Source organism: Haemaphysalis longicornis, unplaced genomic scaffold (assembly GCF_048455015.1).
Source record: "Haemaphysalis longicornis isolate Haplotype H1 unplaced genomic scaffold, Haemaphysalis longicornis Haplotype H1 scaffold_3, whole genome shotgun sequence".
NCBI lineage: Eukaryota > Metazoa > Arthropoda > Arachnida > Ixodida > Ixodidae > Haemaphysalis > Haemaphysalis longicornis.
The window spans coordinates 170,058,522-170,078,296 of record NW_027526335.1 but is presented as its reverse complement, the minus strand read 5'-3'; the positions used below and the strand labels follow the sequence as shown (position 1 = coordinate 170,078,296).

The following is a 19,775-nucleotide window of genomic DNA, read 5'->3' as shown; positions in this document are numbered from 1 at the left end:
GTGGAGTGGGTCCAATGTCAAGGAGACCAGAGTGGCTCCACAAGCACTTTCCCCTGCCCTTAGCCTTTGCCCGCACGTCACCGGTGCATTGCGGGAAAGCATGCTGCTACTAGCGGAGGAGGTGGCAGTCGATCGCAGCTGCTCGAAAGGCGCACATCCGGTGCCTAAACAATCCAAACTGATTAAAAAGAATATAAGGAAACAACAAGATAAGACTTGGACACTGACCAAGAATAAAAGAAATTATCCGACCTTTCAGAACCACATTTGGGTTCAATTTTCTCTGAGACAGGCAAAAAGTTGCCATCACTTTATGTATAGCCAGCACGTGACACAACGAGCATGCGCAGCTGGCGTTGTCTAAAGTGACCAGATTCCTCAGAACCCAAAGCGGGACGGGACAAGGGGGGGGGGGGGGGGGGGGGGAGGGGGAGGAGGAAAAACGTGGCATATAGCTTGATGGAATGCTAATGCTCAATGCAGTTTTGTTTTATCTGAAAGATCATACGTTTCGTAGTTTTCTCGGCCTTTGTTCGACGAGCAATGATGCGTTATTTGCTGAATAAGTAAATGAGTCTACCCACCGTTCGTCAGACGCAAAAGGGTGTGCTGAACAGTTTGTTGATACACTGTAACTTCAAGAAAACAGCTCAGCCATTGGAACTAAGCAAGAAACACACAACAGTTTTTTGCTTAGTCCCCTTGCGTACGCTCTTTTCTCGAAGTTCCTCAAGCTGTTTCTTTTGGCTTTTTCATTCCTCCAGCTTTTCATTAGTAACACTGGGCTTGATACCCATTTTCCACATTTCCGGCCGAGGGCGGGGCAAAACACTGTCCCAGAAGCATCCTGCGGGAGACAGCGGGACCACAACCGAACAAGCGGGACGTTTGGTCACTTTAGCGTTGTCATAAATCATAGGTGATTTAAGCTTCCGTCAAGACAACACATTTTTTTTTCAAATAGCGTCATTGTCCCAGTAAACTCCGTGATAATTATGACGCCCATGTTTAGCAATGGAATTCGTCATCTGATTACTATTTCTAACGTCACGTCGGTGCTCATTGAGTCGTCGGGAAAACTTGGAACATTGGCACACCTGATGGCTATCAGTACATGTATAGTTTGCTGTAGTGGGCGTTTGTCACGTGACGCAAGTAATGACAGAAGTCGCTATTAACGTGCTACGAAGCTTGTTGGCCACATTTGGCATGCTGAAAAAAGTTGTGTCCAAAGCAGAACTGCTTTCATCTCAAGTGAAATCAAGAAACTCTGCACTGTGAATGGAGTATAAGCCATAACATCTGCAACGTACCATCCTGCTACCAACAGACACGGGCAGCCTACAATGCCGGATTTCCCAGTTTTTGTTTCGGTAGCATACGACAGTCCACAGCAAAACAGGAACAACACCCGCTAACGCTGTGTTCGGCCACAATCGTTTCCACCTTCTGGGCCTACTGAAATCCTCAATGGGGAATGAAATAAAGGAAATTGCAGTGGACTGGGCAAAAGCACAACGCTTCTCGGAAGGGGGGCAGTGTGAGCTCATCCACCAATTCCGGAAGGAACCTGACTGAACTCCAAACGAGCTTCGACGTCAAATCAGTCCGTGATCATGGCTCGTCAAATGTTCTACCAGAGAGGTAGTACGGCGCCATATGGATCACATACGCAGAACCGCAAGCCAGGGAAAACACTCCTCGCAACAACCAACAAAATGGAAATTTGCAAATGATTCTTTTGTGTAAAAAATGTACCGGCATCATCCCAAGCTGCATCATCGTCCATCCCTCATACAGCTTGACGGCTGCGACCTCCAGAGGTCAGACTCGCACCTGATCATTACAAGGACTTTGTCTAAGGAGGGAGAAATGACATATACTGCTGCCCAAGGCCACAAACCTGGTTTATACGTGAAATGGCACGCCGCATGTGCTTTTGCGACACCGATCCGGCGAGTTCCTGGTGCCGCCTTTTCCGAACGGAAAATAAGCAGTGCATCAGTGGAAGACGATATGTGGGAGCGCGCTCCATTGCGCAGTCTGAACTCGGAAGTCCTGGAGTGTAGATGTAGTTGTACACCGCTTCAATAAACCGCCAGCCACTATTACGGCTGTGTGAACATTACAGAGTATCAGTGACAGCACAGACTGTTCTTGTGGTAAAGGTACTCCTCCTGTGGTAAAGGTACTCCGTTCCGGCGGTCAGCTTGCTAACTTTGGTCACGATTACAGGTCGACTGTTAACTTTCGGTAGCATCTCCCCCTCCCCAAAGGTCGACCTATATTCGAATAAATACCATACTCATCTCACACGTTCGAATACCAATTGCAGAGCTTACCTCTCAAAAATGCCCTTTGCCGAGCTCAAGTTTCAACTAGGAGTCGCAATACTTGCACATAATCTAAATGACAGCACTACCACCGCGCGGGAAAATGCATTAAAACCCCAATTGAAGAATGTTTGGACACAGGGCAGAATTATATTCAATGAAGATGCTTCTCTCTTGCAAGGAGTGAGATTACCCTCATACCGTCATACCCTCATCCCACAACAGTAATAAACAGGATGAAATGCCATTGCCATTCACACCAATACTCCCCAACAAAACCCTGCGCAACACTTGCCACATTGACTTGCGGCCCCTTGTTTCAGAGGATACAAGAGCCCGCTAACTCTCTGGCTCGCGAGAATTGTTCCAGACAGTGAAGACTGACCTGCCTCCCCACAATTGGAAGAACCATCACGCTTGCTACAGAAACTAATATTGAAGTTGGTCTTGTATGTCCGAAGTTACAAATTACCATGGCTTCAAGGAGGGGTAGAGAATTTCCCCAAACAACTTTATTTACATCGTTTATTTACAAACAGAGTGTGTGCCTGTATCACTGAGACAGGCCTTTTTTACATGGCTTTTCAAACAGTTTTTCGGCATGCAAAAAAAGACAAGTGGTATGCTTACAGGTTTGAATGCACTTGTAAACTGTTAAAAGTTCGTCTAATAAACAATGTGCAGTACAGCAGAAGCTTGTTGTGAGAAAAAGAAGTGTGTGTGCACATACAAATGACATCTTGCTTTTTGCAATATTCATCGCGGGCAATTCAAGTCTCACAGGAAAGAGAAAAAAATTTATTAGATGAAAAAAAAAATTTTTTTTTTGTTTACATTAAGGCTTTTCAGGTCTAGGGTAGTCCAAAGGTTCAGGCATGCGATGTCTTCATGGACATCTGCCAAATGGTTTGTTGATTTCCAGCCAATAGTTGAGAGTAGTTGAGCACTAACCGAATAAAAAGATGTAAAAAAAAAAGAATCTTCTGAGAGATTCAAATCTCGCCCATGAATTTCCAAAAAAGAATCCTACCGACTGCTTCAATGGCTCCCCAAAAAACAGCCCTTAAATTCAGCTTGATGATTCCCAGTAGCTAAAAAAAAAAATGGCTGCGGCTCAGCTCAGCTAACCTTGGATATGCAAAGCAAAAGCTTGGCTTAGTCTGGCTGAGTCTTGGTTTTGCTTGGTTAACCTTTGATTTAGCTGTACTGCCAACCCCGTCTCAAAGCCATTGGGTTCCGTGCAACGCTCACAGAAGAAGGCCAGGCGAACGCGGCGTTCATTCATAGCGAAAGCACCGTTCCTCTTCGCTGGGCGCGAGATGAGTGACGTAGCCAGACCCAGCGCCGCATGCATGGGAGGCTGCCGGGGTGGTCAACTGCCTCAGCCGCAGCGGCGCTGGTGACCACTATCGGCGCCCACAGCAGCGCCAACAGCGGTCTGGGCAAATCACGCGATGCGCTTCGAGGGGTGTGTCGCAGGGGGGTGTCTCCAGTCAAAAGGTCATCGTGTGCATCCACCGCGAAATCGCTGGACGAAAGTAGTAAAGCTTTGCCTTAAAAAGATGATGTGCTCTCGTGGTGGTGGGAGATGTCATTTCACCAAGTCAAAATTGGGCATTGTGTAAGGCACGAAGCCTGAGCGAATTTTAAGACACAGCATACATTCACCATTGAAGTTTACATTTGACACCGCAAGGGTTGTTTACCAAGTTCCACCTTAAAAGACTGGCAAGGGAGAGGGCGTTTCCCGTAGACCAAAAAACTGAAAAATCCGCAACGAATTCAATGCTTCCCATTGGCTGCATTGTGACCAAGCACCTGTGCTTGGTCACATTTGTGATAGTGTCGAGACACACAAGCATTCCTACTTTTAAATGCTTGCTTGCAAAACCTTGAATAGGGCACCGTGAAAATACACACAACAGTACTAAAGGATAACCATGCTTCCATATTTTGGTGCTGTTCAAGCTTCTGCTCCAGACTGAAGGTTGCCCAATGTTGAACCAAAAGCAGCAGAGGAAAAAAGCACAATTTCGCACTTGTTTACTTATAGCGCACGATGGTTTCCAACATTCTTTTTATTAACGCTTACACTTAGGTCCTTACTGGCTGCAAACCCGGTATCCAGAACGCATGCATCACTCAGTCACACATAGCCGCCTCCACCACCTCCAAAAGTCTGGAATGACACAAAAAATTTCAAAACAGTGGCTGGATCTTTTGAACAAACAACAACCCACTTGCTGCACTGTGCGCAGACAGTCTCTCATCCTTTACCAGCAGTTAAAGTCTATGTCAAGTGTACCGAATGCACACCTCAAATCCACAAGTGCCTCTTGAAAACAGTCCAGTGCCGAGTACCAGAGACACGGAACCAACACATCTCCTCCAGAGTACCTCTTACCTCAGACCTGAATCCGAAGTCTGAACCCGAAACTGCAGTTCACCGCGTGCGCATGGGTGGAGACCTTCTCACATCTACAATTAAGCGTCTCTCGAAAACAGCCCGGCGAGACGTACTAGAGGCACAGATCCAACACATTTGCACCGAAGCAGTGCGGCACTTCTCACATCACTCGTTCTCCCCAAAGCCGAGTTCACCGGTGCGACGACGAGAGAACCCGCACGTGTGTGGGCGTCGTCGTTGCCGTCGCCACGGGCCGCTCGAGCACGCTGAGAATCCTGCGCAGGAGGTTCATCTGCTCGGCGTGCCGGAGGTCCCGTCGACGTTCCCGCTCGTCCCGTCGGCGCTCCCGGCGCTCGTGCAGCTCCTGAAGCCGGTCGAGCAGCTGCTGCTGGTCCAGCCCCGAGTTGGCCGCTCGCCGGCGGTTGGTGCGTCGAGCTAGCTGGTGCTCTTCGTCCCCCATGGCCGCCAGCTCCAGCAGCAGCTGTGGCTCGTTGTCTTCGCCGTCCTCCTCTTCCTCTCCCCCCTGGTCGCCCACCTCTTCCACTTGCAGCTGCTCAGCCCTGACCTCCCCATCCTCCATCACTTCCTCCTCCACCTCCTCCTCTTCCATCTGCGCCGTGGTGCAAGCAGGCAGCGGTTAGAGGGGCAGACAATTTGTATAGTGTACGTCCTCTAGCTCCCAGTCTTGTACAACATGCATCACTGTTAAACAACATGATACCAACCCCAACAGACGTTCATCATGTCATCAGGTACAGTCGTTCAAGCCAATGCATCGTTCTTTCAGTGTTAATGTATGTGTCTGCAGGCTCTTAGCTAAAAAAAGTGTTGATGTCCATGGTACTAGATGACAACACAAAGTGGTCAAAGCGTGACAGATCACGTACCTTCCATGTCGCACAATTTGCAAGCACTTCGTGCCATTCTGTTAAATGAGTAGGGGTGTGGGAATACCGCACTTACTCGCGTAATGAACCCTCCCCCACGTTTCTTGTTGGGAATTTACTTTTTTGTCACTGAATAAAAAATGCGGTGGTAATGTTTCTATTTTAAGCATGGTTGCTGATGCTGTAGACGATCGCAGTAACTTGATATCATGCTACAGTACGCGCTAAAAATGCATTCCAAGAAAAACAAATCTCATCAGTAGCCGGAGACGTGAGCACGAATGCCGTGGCTTAAAATTTAAAAATTGCCCATTTGCGGTGCACCACTTGTTGAATGCAAAACAAACCTTGCGCCATAAAAACGTTGTGGCGTGCGAACAAAGCACCAAACGTACTCCGCACTCCTTCCCTGCTATTTGAGGTTTAATCTTGTTCCGCCAGCGTGCGAACAAAGCACTACACGTACTCCGCACTCCTCTGCTCTTGCTGTTACGCGCCTTCGCCATTACGCTCTGTGGTTTTGTTGTTCAGCTGTGTTCCAACCTTTTTTTGTGGTCCTGCTGCGCGGTGTTTTAAACTATGGTGGCGGAGCATGGTGCGCTGCACATGGAAATGGCACAGCTGTGTGGCACTTCAGTGTTGACCCAGTGCGTGTAGGCTACGGGAGAAAACGAGAGGTTTTCCGGCGGTGAACAGGGGTCGCCGTGTGTTTCGTGGGTCCAAAGGAAGTTTGCTGGTGTCGGAAAAGAAATTTTGGAGTGCCTTGACGGCATGGAAGACGATGCCGACAACAAAAGTGCGGCCGCAAGCGACTTCAGTGAGGAGGGAAGCTCTATGGCGAAGGGGGACGATGGCGAGTTGCAAATAAAATATAAATTTCATTACATAATTACCTATGTGTTTTTACGAAAATGGTAAGGCTCTGACAGCGCTTCTCTTAGCAACTTTATTGTATGAAATTGCAACTTTTAAAAATCTCTTGCCATGTTTTTCCCGCATAATGAACCCTCCCCCCAAATTCATGCCGAATTTTCCGCAAAAAAAGTGGGTTCATTACACGAGTAAATATGGTATTTGAGACTTCGATACTTCATGAGTAGTCTTTGCTATTTGATTTGATTAGCAGCACAGTGGCACCTTTCGAAGCGTTCAAAGTTTCCAAATATTTGGTTTACAAATTAGAGAGCAAGGAAAATTAGCTGTGATGCACGACATGCGAATATTTAAGCTTCACTGCACTGCTTGAATGTGTGGGCTGGCTTCTTTGCACAACACTGAAGCAGTGCAAAAAATCCTGACACGAGCAATCCTACAACACCAACTCGTTCCCTCCCCCCCCCACCCCCTCTTCCCTTCCTCCTCCAGTAGCGAGCAGACCCGCAGAATAACACGTTTACACCTACCCAGCCCAAGAAAAGGGAAGGTCGTTTAAAAAGAGGACACGGAGGTGGGGAAGCGCACCTGGTGGCTGTCGGAGTCGGCGGCGATGGCGGAGCGCAGCAGGAAGCGTGCCGTGCTGAGGGTGGGCAGGTCCGAGTGTCGGCGCTTGCGCCGCATGATGGTCTTGTAGCGGTTCTCGCACTGCTCGCCCGTGCGCCGCTGTCCCGTGGCCTCGAAGATCTGGTCGGCGATGCGCTTGAACATCTCCTTCTTGCTGCGGAACTTCTTGTCCGGGCCCACCTGGGGCACGTAGCGCACGTAGTGCTCCAGCAGCACCTTGCTCTCGTGCGTGTTCCACTCCACGCCTGCGTGCCACGAGGAGGAGGAGGAGGAGGAGGAGGACTTCACGTCACGGTGTCATCGCCTTGCCGCATCTTAACGGAGTACTGACACCAGATTTTTGCATTTTTGTTTTGAGGGACGAAGCCCCTCAGGGGCTTGGGCTGTTGGCATCTCATGTCGTCGTCATAAGCATCATCTCATGTAGTCATGGTACTAAAGCACCGGGACACCCGTTTACGCCTTGCGCTGCTGGAACGCTTCGTAACGCATACTAAAAAAACAACGGGACACTCGTTTTCCAATGCCTCACGCAAGAAAGCTTCGTGCTTCAAAGACACGAGACTTTTACAGCAAAGCTGTAAACCACTACCCCCCAACGGTTTCATCTCCGTTGGCAAAAACGCCAAGGCGCCAAGAATACTCTGATACACTGCTTGCTACGCACCCTCCCCAGGTTTCACGTTAGTGGAGATGGCCCGGGGCTTTTTATGCCGTAAACAATACCTTCCCACCAACTAACGACGAAATTCAAGTAAGAAGGGCTTGGGTTTGGGCTAGTTGATATTCAATAAATTGCAGCTTCAGTGCACAAAAAAAGAGAGCAGGGACAAAGAAGACAAGTAAAAGTGCTGCTTCCAACTGAATTTTACTGAACGAAGGTGAAATATATATGACTAAAAATAACAGCTTAAAAAAGAACTGGTCGTGGCACGCACGTGCAATACGTGTAGGACGGCACCGCGTTGGTTCATTATTTTAATTTTTCGTGCAATTCTTATCTTTCGTGTATCCGTTGTCAGCTGTGTCTATAGCCATATATATTTCATCCTTGTTCAATAAAATTCAGTTGGAAGTAGCGTAGGTGCGTTTTGGTTTCAGTTTTAGTTTCAGTTTTGGTTTCAGTCTTGGTTTCAGTCACCGGCAGCCCAAATGGACGTTTTAACTTTTAAGTCATGATTGAAGGCATTACGTGCCTTACTGTTGTGACCGCAAAGCTGCAGGTTGCGACGTCAATCACAAACCCATCATGTCACATGCATTTTTCGCATCTCTGCTGTGGTCTGCATTGGCCCCCGCAAGCTTCTAGCAGCAACCGGGCCGCGGGAAATTTGCAAAGTAATTTGCAAATTCGTGTACTTCGACGTTATTTAGTGGGTTTAATTTTTAATTGGGACATGTTTCAGTTTGTTCCTGTTCATGATATTGGCCTTCCATTGGTTTTTGAAAATGTAGCGTTAATTTTTTTCCACTTTGCCAAACCTGATGATGCCGTCAACAGACCTCGCCTGGTGAAACAAGACCGCCCACAACGGCAGCCTAAGAGAGCATTTCCGGTTCCGCAAAGGGCTACACGACGTGAAACACAGAACCAGCCAGTTCTCGAAGCGCGGAACATCTTTCGTCACGCTGCTAATGATTTCACTTAGTGGTGGCACTTTGAAGTAGCTCACAGCCAAGTCAATTGAAATTAACTACGAACATGTTTCCAGCCGCAGCTGGCTGCAAGAATTGCTGGAAGGCATCGTCACAAACTACTCAAGGCAACTATATCAGTTTTTTATGATTATGAATAGGGTTTCATAACTTCTTTAAAGAGCCATGGAGACAACATGAAGGTGTTTTTAGGATCATTTAGGATTTTTTTATGTTAAATAATTTTTTGGTTAAATTTCAGGTTAAGCTCGCATTTTTCTGGTTAAAGAAAGTCTTTCGCAGCTGCAATGGAGCTGAGTGAGCTGCTAAAGGCTAGTTTGTTTAAACAGAACAGCTTGTATTTTGTCTTCATGGCTCCTTTAAGGAGGTACACAGCAAGCAAAACTACGCTTGTTATTTAGGAACCAAGTTTAATCAAATTAGGAGAATTTATGCAGTTAAAATGTCCTACCAACGTTTCAAATACTTGACAACAAGTAATGCCTTGCTTGTTTTACTCTTGTTACCGCGCACCTATTCGAAATCCTTCAATTTTAATGACAACCCCAGTGGCTTCTCTCACCATCTTCAAGGCATGTTTACAAGTACCTAAGCCTAAATGGTGGCCAGATCAGGAAATGTCCTCTTGGAATCAGTTTTGCACTCATTTATCCGACAAAAACGTGAATTTTTTTACACAAATTTGTACCACCTGAGTGCAAAAACTGGGAGTGGTTGTGGTGTGTCATTGCTACTTAAGAAAAAAGGCATGCCACTTGTAATTACTATGCATCAGGGCTTGGTTTTTGTTATGAGTGCAGCAGCAGTAAATCGACAGACAATTTTCAGTCGATGGATTTGCACTCAGACATCATTGATCACTGAAATTGGCTGAACATATCAAGTAATGTCTGTTTGCGCAGTTAGTTTTTGAGTCTAGGCAGTTTTACTGCCACAGCACATTGTTTAATGTGCCATTGTAGTTCTAAATATACCATAGGACCATTCACAAACAGTTTACAACAGCTCCGGCTTTGTTTCCGCGTTGCAAAATTCATATTTGGCATTGTTACCCAACTTCGAGCCGATATGCTACGGCACTTTTGGTGCCTGTGGCTTCTTGCCGAAACAAGCAAGCCGCTCACGGTTTCAAGGCAGTCACACCTGATTACTGTGTCAAGAGCTCTAGCTGCAAGTTTAAAGCTAACAGCCAGTCATATCGGACATTAGTTCAACAGCATGGACACATCATTAAATGCGCTTATGCAGATAATTTGAAATAAGCATCATGCATGTTTATTCCCCCCTCACTACATCCCCCTCAAAAAAAAAAAAAAAAAACGCTTCAAAATAAAATGTTCTTGTTAAATACCAGTAAGGTTTGCTTCTACACATGTTTCTCGTGATCAGGGAGCTAACGCAGAAAGCAACCACAAAAAGCAATAAACATTCACTGTGTCTTAGCAGCCCCCAGCTTTTTTTTCTTGCTAATGCTACTACATGTTTAGAGGCAGCTACACCAAGTAGGGGGAAATCGGCATTTACCCCGCCTGCCGTAGCAAAAGTGCATCGGGACAAAGAATGTGACATCGTCGAGCAAAGGTCACTTAAAAAAAAACAATCAGTGAAAAAAGAACAGTCAGTGAAGAAGGTTTCTGTATGAAAGCCAAAACATTGTTCTTAATAAACCTTTGGTTGGTGATCCCCCGTTTAATTAGGAATCTCCAACCCGACCAAACGAGATTTCATCAAGCCTTAGATTTCATCATGACGGTTGAAGAAGTTGTTAAAGGAACAAGCTGCTGAAGGAGTCAAAGGGCATAGTGATTCCTGAAAACTGGAAGACGACACTCACCAGCTACCAAGTAAAGTTTATCTTCACTGCCCCTAAACATTGCATTATTAGCTCCAAATGTGATGTGTGTGAACAGTACAAGGTCAGTAAAAAGTCAGGTTGTCACTGGTTGTCCATTGATAATCTGTACAGCAATTCAGTATTGCCTGTCAGCGTGGGTTAGCTCCCATGTCATGTTTGTAGAACAGTGAAAAACCAGCGAATGTTTGGTAGTCGTCGCTTGTGCTCGCATCGTAGGTTTTGCATTTTGCTTGAACTCCTCTGTGGTGACTTCAACTGCCCAGAGCCCGCATCAAGAGTAGCTTCTGCTTACCGCCAGGCCTATGGGAACCGCCGCCGGCCAGGTCTTGTTGGGTCATTTCCACCGGCACCACGGCCGTGCCGTCGGGTTCCACGTGGATCACCATTTCCGGTTTACCTGCACACAACAGTACGGGGAAAGAAACATTACGAGCCATACCACTCTGTGAAAATGGATGACCAGCTAAGCTATATAAAATACACATCGCCCACATGGATAGAGAATGTGCATATACAGCAAAACCCCGTCTCAAGAGACACCATTACAAGAGGCACTTGGTTATAAGAGACATTTGAATGAAAGCGGTTTGGTTGGTTTTCCTATGTTTGCCATGCTAGCAACATCGCATATAAGAGACCTTGGTTACTAGAGACACATTTTCCGGTTCCCTTGAGTGCCTCTTGTAACGAGGTTTCACTATACCATATTTTCCGGTCTATAAGTTGCACTTTTGTATAAGTCGCACCCCCCTCAAAGCAGCAATTTTTCCAGAAAAAGACGTATATAAGACGCACCGATGTACAAAACGCACTTGTTAATCAGGTAAACTCATAGAGGATCAGTTCGTTAGAAAGCATGGCAAAAGTACATGGTTGCGCGGACGCCGCCTCTGAACGCATCCCCCGGTAAGCAGCGCTAGACACATGCAGCTACCATGCAAAGTCTAGACAAATTCTCAAAAATGGTTTACTGATACAAACGGATGGCATGTACTTACAGACGGCGATTAGGCAAAACCACCGAAGCCTTCTTCCTCTGACTCGCTAACAAATAATTCATTCATTTAGACCACAGAACTGTGTCTCTTAACGTGCGCGGACATCACGCAGCACACAGCCACCTTTTCGAGGGTGGACCACGCGCAGCCACCACGTACCAAATTCATTCCATACATAAGTTGCACCGGTGGATGACACGCACCAACGAAAATTTCAGAAAAAAAAAAACGCGACTTATACACCGGAAAATACGGTACTTATTTTTCTCGTCATCTGGGAACAGCAGTGACTATAATCGATTAGTTAATCAGACTTGAAATGACTAGAGTTTTTAATCATAGCAGACAAACATGTGACTGTCCGTTTCTATCCTGCAGAAGCCCATGTATGCACAGCAAGGTGGAATTCTATAACAATTAAAATTTTATTCCGAACTAACTAATCATGACAAGCAAATGGAACTTGGCATAATGATATACTCACTTTAGCCACCAATCGCCATATGAATGTTTTGGGGAAAGTATTGATAAAGAGAGAGTTATAGCCACTTTATGCTGAGCATTCGCGATAAAGTTGGCTTTGCTACAAGGCATTTTCACCACACCAGATTTACTGACAGACACGAAAAATGCACGGGAACCTAGGCATAAACAGCTTTGCTGCACAAAAGCTAGTTTTCAGGAAACAAAGAAATAAGTTAATAAATATGTACAGGCAGCATTAGTTATGAGTGGACTTTGGAATTTAATTAACTTGTTTTAAATGACTTAGGATTTTAAATAATGGTGTACATAATAAGTACCTTCGCTAGAACTAGTACATTTTGTGTAAAAACAGAACAGAAAATTGACTTCTGGTGACTTCTTCACTAGAGACCAGGACACAAACTAGCAGCTTAGCCTAAAAAACAGTTCAGCCCTTAAGTTTGGTATCTAGTGACGCAGTCAACCGAGCACAAAGCACCATTCTTTAAGATAACTGAGGAAGGATTTAAAATTGTTTACTTGAAAGCATTAATAGCACCATCTTATGATAATTTAGCATATATCTAGGGGGCAGCACACTGGTAGATAAAGCCTGTAAGTGGTTTAAAGCAAGTACACTCTTGGTTACAACACAAGGCGATATTTTCCTGATGAGCTACTTTTGCCTGACAGTGTTTCTGTTAGCGAATGTCAGTAACTGTTCCGTTGATGGCACACGGTATCGTTGCGTGGCTAGAAAGGCATTGCATTGCTAAGTGCAAATCTGTTCATTTCTTTTATTTTTGCTGGCAGACTATACTTGTTTGGTGCCCAAGGCAGCACATCCCACCTGAGAACACTTACTGGTTTTCTACAACATGCCAAAACACAACTGAAGGAGTTGTCAAAATAACCAGCTGGTTTGAGCATCACTGCATACACCGCTGTAAACGAAGTCTTTAACTGCAAGCCCAGGTAAGCAGTACAAAACCAACTATTTGCGAGAATTGTGTGTCCGCACACAATTGCTACACTTTTGTTTGTAGTGCGTGATAGAGCACTGTGTAGGCCTTGGGCATACCTGAAAACTCTGTAGGACCTAATTTTTTGTGCGACACACTCAGCTGATGTGAAAGCATGCTTCATTGCACATTGCGCACTGCCTGTATCAAGTGCTAAAAGTGCATGAGCTTTGCCCTGCCCCATACCCCTCCCTTCTATTTTTGCATTGCGACAAACGCTTCGAGGAACAGCTTAAATGTACATTTTTATGAACTTTCACGGTCAGTGATTTTCTACCGTTTTACGGATGACTGATAGCCAGTCTGTGCCTTCAACTGGACTGGGGCGTCTCAGCTTTCAACCACTGCAGATTACACAGAATTCGTCAGAGATTCCCTCAAGTACAATGGCCCCTTAGCACCTCAAGTGGACGATCCTGTTTGTGAGAGACTTTGTGAGCGACTACTTCAGTGGCTTTGCTTGTTGAGGATTTCAGATGGTACATCTCAAAAAGGGAGAGTGCCGACAGTGTAATGTGGCGTCATACCAGGGGCAAAAAGCGTCAATAAATTAATCAGCTGTCAATGAAGTATCTATCAACACTAAATTTTTTTCAACCAATCATTGCCTGTTTGGCTAGGTAGCACAGTCAGCACCACCTACGCTTGCACAAAGCTGTGACATTCCAGTAAGCGCCCGCCATGATGGCTCGATGGCTAAGGTGTTGTGTTTCTGAGTCCAAGGACGTGGGCTCAATCCCAGCTGCGGTGGCCGCTCTTCACGTGGAGCAGAAAACTGAAAACGCCCGTGTGTTCGAGATTTTGGCACACGTTAAAGATCCCCAGCTGGTCAAAACTTGATTAATCCGGAGCCCTCCACTTGATGTGCAACCTTGGTTGGTTTCCAAGTCGGTTTGCCAAAATGTTGCTGTGTAGAATGAAAGGGGTCCCGCAAAAAAACTGCAAAACAATCCTACAATAGCTTCAGTGCAAAAACATTAGATTTTACTTCTCAGCAAGATCCCCTGCCAGACTATACCATTAAAGTTGTATACCTTTGGTTCCTTAGCCAATTCCATGCGAGGCTATCTACCATGTACAGTTCTCTGTGCCTACAACAACAAGGTCCCAAAAGGATAACCTATAAAGAATCCTTACAACAGTTTCACAATAACGTATAGCATGTTAGGCACTAAAAGCACCCATGTGTGCGACTTCAGCCAGAATCTAGGACTAATCGGACACAGCAATTGCTGTGAACACCACTGCTTGCCATTCCAAATTAAAAGTTTGGGGAAGAGTCTAAGGATTAGGATTGCCACCTGCCCAGCTTTTGTCCGACCCGACTGGTTTTTTAGTCATGCAGCAGGTCGATTGCCGGTTTGTGCTTAAAACCGGCCATCATTGGCCGGTTTTTTGGCAATTGTGCTGTGAATTTGTTTTTTGCATTTTATAAGCGTAGATTCCGCAGATACGATGATAAATATGTATTGACAAGCTACAGAAAGACATGTGAGCAGAGAAAATATGGGGGCAAGCGGGTTGGGGGACCTTTGGGAGGAACAGCAAGGGGAGAACAGAGCTTTTAATGGACAAAGTGTGTTCAGCTACTTTTCATTTCAGCACAACCACATTCAGAGCCATAACCAAAATCTTGAGTCACTGGAAGTGACGGGAGATTTCGAAATGCTGCAATAATTAGAATTGCATGTCAACAAAACATGGCGTCTCTTTATCAACAAAAACTCAACCACGCCCCCCCAAGGGCCTTTTTTTTTTTTTTTTTTCAGGGAAAGGCTCCAACCCTACTAAGGATGGTGCTCTAAACAATAAGAAATCAAGGATGCTATGGTGTCATGATTCCATAAAGACTTCAGACAAAAGTACATGCGAAAAAACTTTGTCTGCTGAAATTTCCAAAACACTACTCTCTGAAACCATCACTCAAGTGAGATTCAGTGAATTGAAGTTCAACTGGGTCACGGTCAACTGTTTCACCTAGATGACCGCTGCGTTTGTCTGCATTGAGTGTCCAAAATGCACACTACCACAGTGATCTTTGTCGTACGTATACCACCTCATGTCAAGCTGCCTTCCAGCTGACAGGTACCGATTAGACATTATTTCCAAAGCTGCAAGAAAACAAGCAGCCTCAGCTCAGTCATAGGGACACAGTCACAGTGCGGTTGTGAACGCTGTCTCGTCAGCAGGCCCGTTCCGCCCACCAAGGAGTGAAATCTTCCGGAGTAATTGACAAGCAAGTCTAAGGGAAGTGAGCGGGATCAAATCATTGTATTGAAGCAAATCACCCACCGACCACCTCGGCACAGTGCAACTTCAACCTGAAGCATGCGAAACCCACAGTTTACTGCCATTAAAGGAGCCATGAAGACAAAATACAAGTTTGTTTCACTCAAAAGATTTCATGTTCTATAGCGCCCCCAGCGCTTGTCCGGAAGCAAATGATGCTTTATTCACTGCGAAATTAATCGATTTCAGCTAAAATTTTTATTCTCGCGCCAAAAAGTGTGTTTGAACGACTTTTGCAATGACATCACAAGAACAGGACTTTCAGCTAAACTTGATGTGGAGCGGAGACTTGCTTACTGTTAGTCAACGCCACCACAACGCGACAAGCCATTTTCTGCCTTTGGTTTGTTTGTGACCGTTTTTAAACCTGGCTTGTTTTTTGTTCATGGAGAAAATAATTGTTTCATGAAACATGGTGCTCACTCGACAAAGATGGTCACGTCAGACACCGTCGCTTGTGTCAATCGGCCAGTGTCGTCAGAGACAACCCAAAGCCCCGCAGTGTGTGCATCTAAACGAAGCATAGTGCGTGCGCGCAGTACGAACAGCAGTACGCATCAGTACTTCTATGTTTACGTATGCTTTCATAACTTCGACTGTTTGTGCCCTAAACTTAAAGCGCAAATAGCTCATTCGGCAAGCTTTAAGTTCTGCTAAATTTGCGTTTGCTTTTGCTTTTGGAGGCCTCCTCCGAGCAGGCTGGTATGACATCATAGGTTCAGTTGCGGGAAATGAGCTAGTGGGTCGCACGGCCATTCCCTTTTTTCCTAGTTATACAGCTTATTTGAGCGAAGTTTATGTTAAAAGTGGTGTCAGCATGATTCTAACGAGGCAATCTTTCGAATGAACCAAACTTGAGTTTTGTCTTCATGGCCCATTTAAGGAGGAAAATATTTAACAGCTGCACGTCATTTGAGTACGTTAGAGTTGAAGTTTCACTCGAACCGTCAGCTCATAGAATGCTCTGGAGGTTTAGTCCACCATGATTGGACGAGAGAGGAAAGGCCGTAATTTGAAGGTCAATACATCATCCAGCGGAGACCTAACAGAGGCAAATTCAATAGATGTGACCATGTTGGTGACCATGGCCACCAACGCTTACAGGGGCCATGCAGACAAAATACAAGTTTGTTTTATTCGAAAGATTTAGTGTTTTCTAGTACCCTCAGCACTTGCCCGGCAGCAAACAATGCTTTATTCACTGAGAAATTATAAATTTTCTGTTAAAATTTCAATTCTTGCGCTAAAGCGCGTGTTTTTGTGACGTCGACAATGACGTATCCACAGCAAGGCCCAAAAACTAAGGATAGCCTGCTGACCCGGGCTGCTACCATCTCACAGACAGCCGTTTGGTTATCTTGTTTATCGCCCACTTTCACAGATGGCGCTGCAATACCACTGAAGTACCAGTGTTTGCACTTTGCTTCTGGCCTACTATACCTGCCATATTTTTATTATGGTTCATAATAATGGTTTCCTAAAACGTAAGCTATGACTCGACAAACATGGTCATGTAAGTGACCGTGTCGCTTATGCCAGTTGCTCAGTGATGTCGCGTCCAACAGCCGTGTTAGGCAGTGTCAGCATGCAAGCAGGCAAAATGCCACGCTAACTGCTTCGGTGTTTACATGTTCATTCGTAACTTTAATTGTTCACCCTAGAATTCTTACTGCTAAAAAAAAATGTGCCCTGAATCATGCAAATAGCTCGTTTACCAATCTTAAGGCCTGCCTAATTTGTGTTTGCTTTTGCTGGCCTCAGCCAATCGCACATCAGGGCATATGACATCATAGGTTGTGTTGCAGGAAATGAGCTAGTGGGTCGCACGGCCATTCCCTTTTTTCCTAATTATATAGTGTATTTGAGCGAAGTTTATGTTAAAAGTGGTGTCAGCATGATTCTAACGAGGCAATCTTTTGAATGAACCAAACTTGTGTTTTCTCTTCATGGCTCCTTTAAAAGATGCTTATAAAATATTGTGCATAACCTGAGTCACTCGTATTTGCCCACCAACATGTAGGGATCATTAGAAAATATTGTGTATAATCCGAGTATAAATGCTTTTGTTTCACAGCAAGGGGTACTTGGAATTGATTGTTCCTGTCTGTAGTTTGACTGCTGCCAGTGGGTCCAGTGCAAGCTTTATTAAGTTTTTGTTGTTTGCTGACCACCCCTACTATGAGTACGTTTTTAGGGGTGAAGTTGTCAAGCCAAATCCCGACAGTACGTACACCAAATCGACACTGGCGAGCAGGAACAGGAAATTGGCAATCGGGTTATGAGACTAGATGAAACGAAGCTGACATTTTCCTTCATTCCTAACACTGCAGCACATTGCAGAGCAGCCATTTGCTTTATTTGTGCTTTGGGCAACGAAACTGTAATAAAACAACTTGAGCTAGCCTGGACCCTCAATCCTCTTTTGCAAAAATGGTCGGCACTCCTTGCTTCGATTCAAAATGCTTTCACTCCGTTATGAGAGCCAGTCAGAGTTGATGTAGCATATTCAACGCTCATTGCGTTTGCCTCCAACTCAAATCATGTTGATTTCCCACATTTTCTTGCACTGTACCCATTTCTCAATCTCCCCCTTATTGCTATGATAAAGTATTGAGTTGTAACCTCAATATGAGTTTGAACTGCAAGTCCACAAAACGGTTATACATTGCAGTGGGCGTTGGCTCAAGGGTTTATCCTATCCAGGATTTCAATTTGGGGGGGGAGTCGAAATTTTCCTGGGGGATGTTGGGGGTGAGGGGGTATAAATCCATGGGCGGGGTGCTCGTGGTAGTGGAATCTTTGTAAGGGTGTTGGGGGGAGGGGGATATAAATCACTGCGTAGGCTAACCTTGTGGCGTTACAATCCATGTGCGTAGCTGGCAATTTTCCGCCCTTTCATGCTTTCCTTTACGTTTGATTAAAAGCCACACATGCTACAACAAACAGGGAATTTATAATAGATCTCCCTAATACATTACTAGCATAAAGGGGCCTGGACGGTTGGCAATATTATCTATAGAAACAATTCAATGCACAAAGTAGTAGAAGGATGACAGACACGGCGTTGACTGACAATTTCATTTTTAGTTGTGCAGGAGCTACTAGCACTTGCGTGGTACAACTTAAACAAGAAAAGCGCTAATTTCAAAGGTCCCTGGAATGATACGAACTTTGAAATATCACCCACGGCATTTAAAGCGGAGGTTTCTCTTTCCTTTTTACACCCTGCCTACATTGTGAGAAAACCACGAAAACAATTAGGTAGATACAATTCGTCTCACAGTCGCCGTTTGCGACGCTGTCAGGTTTGCAACATCGCGTTCCCTTCAAGCATTGCAAACAAATTGAGAACGCGTGGAATTTTTCAGCCTTTGTCCGCTAGCGCGTGTAAAACCCGCTGAACACAACAGCGTAAGTTCGGGCGGTGTTCACACCGTCGGCTAACCGGTACACCACAAATCGCCCGCACCGCCTGTACGCTGTACATAAAAGTGAGACGCAAAGCAATGACACGTTACACAAGTTCTCGCGCAACATTCAGTCAACTGGCTTTGAACTTTTACACCGCGGGTGACTTCAAAATGAAAATTTTCGATTTCGACGCGTCGCTGATCGGAACACGACGATCCTACACTAATGTGAACTGACCACGCAGGTTTCGAAAGGGTGTAGGCAGCACCGGGCGCGTTTCCCCTTGCCGTGCAATGACCAGCGCGACCACAGGCGCGACCGCACGCAGAAATTCCGCACGGCGTATGTGTCTCCCCATTCGAAAAGATTGACCCGATCGCCCTACGAGCACAACGTGTGCAGTGCACACGCGCCCGGCGGCCGTGCAGTCCATCCGTCGGCGCGCTGCTCAGGTGAGAACGGTGGCACCAAACCCGCCATGGCGCTCTGAGCACCACTCGAACCACACAGGGCATCAAAGTGTGCGAACGCAACTTACCTTCCATGTGCACGCTCAGAAGCGTGGCTTGCTGCTGCTCCTGCGCCATTGCGACAGGGACGGCCAGTCACGAAAATCTACAAACCACGACTACGTGTAGACCGCGTAGATTACACTTGCCAGCGCTAGCGAGGGATGCCAGTAGGGAAAAAGGCTTAGCGCTGTTTGGCGTTCCGGTGCAGTTCAAGTGCGCAAATGCAGCGGGTGGGTGAGGAGGACGCACACCACAAAAGCTTGAGTGGCTTGAGCAGCCTCGGAACACTGGTACACTTTTTGGATTATGGTACATTAAATTCGTTTCTGACACGGCAGTTATCCCAAAAGTTCGTCGCCGACGACGCGGGCAGCAGGAATTTATCAGGGTAGCTGAATTTATAAAATCAGAACCAATTTATTTATCCTGCGATATTGTCA

The 19,775-nt window shown here is 45.8% G+C and overlaps 1 protein-coding gene across 2 annotated transcripts; it reads right to left on the bottom strand.

Moving 5' to 3' along the window:
* Positions 1 to 4,372: 4,372 nt before the first annotated feature.
* LOC144175707 (uncharacterized) lies at positions 4,373 to 19,775 on the bottom strand. 2 transcript variants are annotated; one of them, XM_077704746.1, is made up of 4 exons: positions 19,362 to 19,775; positions 10,931 to 11,035; positions 7,089 to 7,372; positions 4,373 to 5,350 (listed from the first exon to the last, which is right to left on the bottom strand). In XM_077704746.1, the coding sequence occupies exons 1-4, from the start codon at positions 19,408 to 19,410 to the stop codon at positions 4,931 to 4,933; spliced, it is 858 nt and encodes a 285-aa protein (XP_077560872.1). In that variant the 5' UTR covers positions 19,411 to 19,775; the 3' UTR covers positions 4,373 to 4,930. The 2 variants fall into 2 exon arrangements, with proteins under 2 accessions (XP_077560872.1, XP_077560871.1); XM_077704745.1 differs by lacking the exon at positions 19,362 to 19,775 and adding an exon at positions 19,061 to 19,263.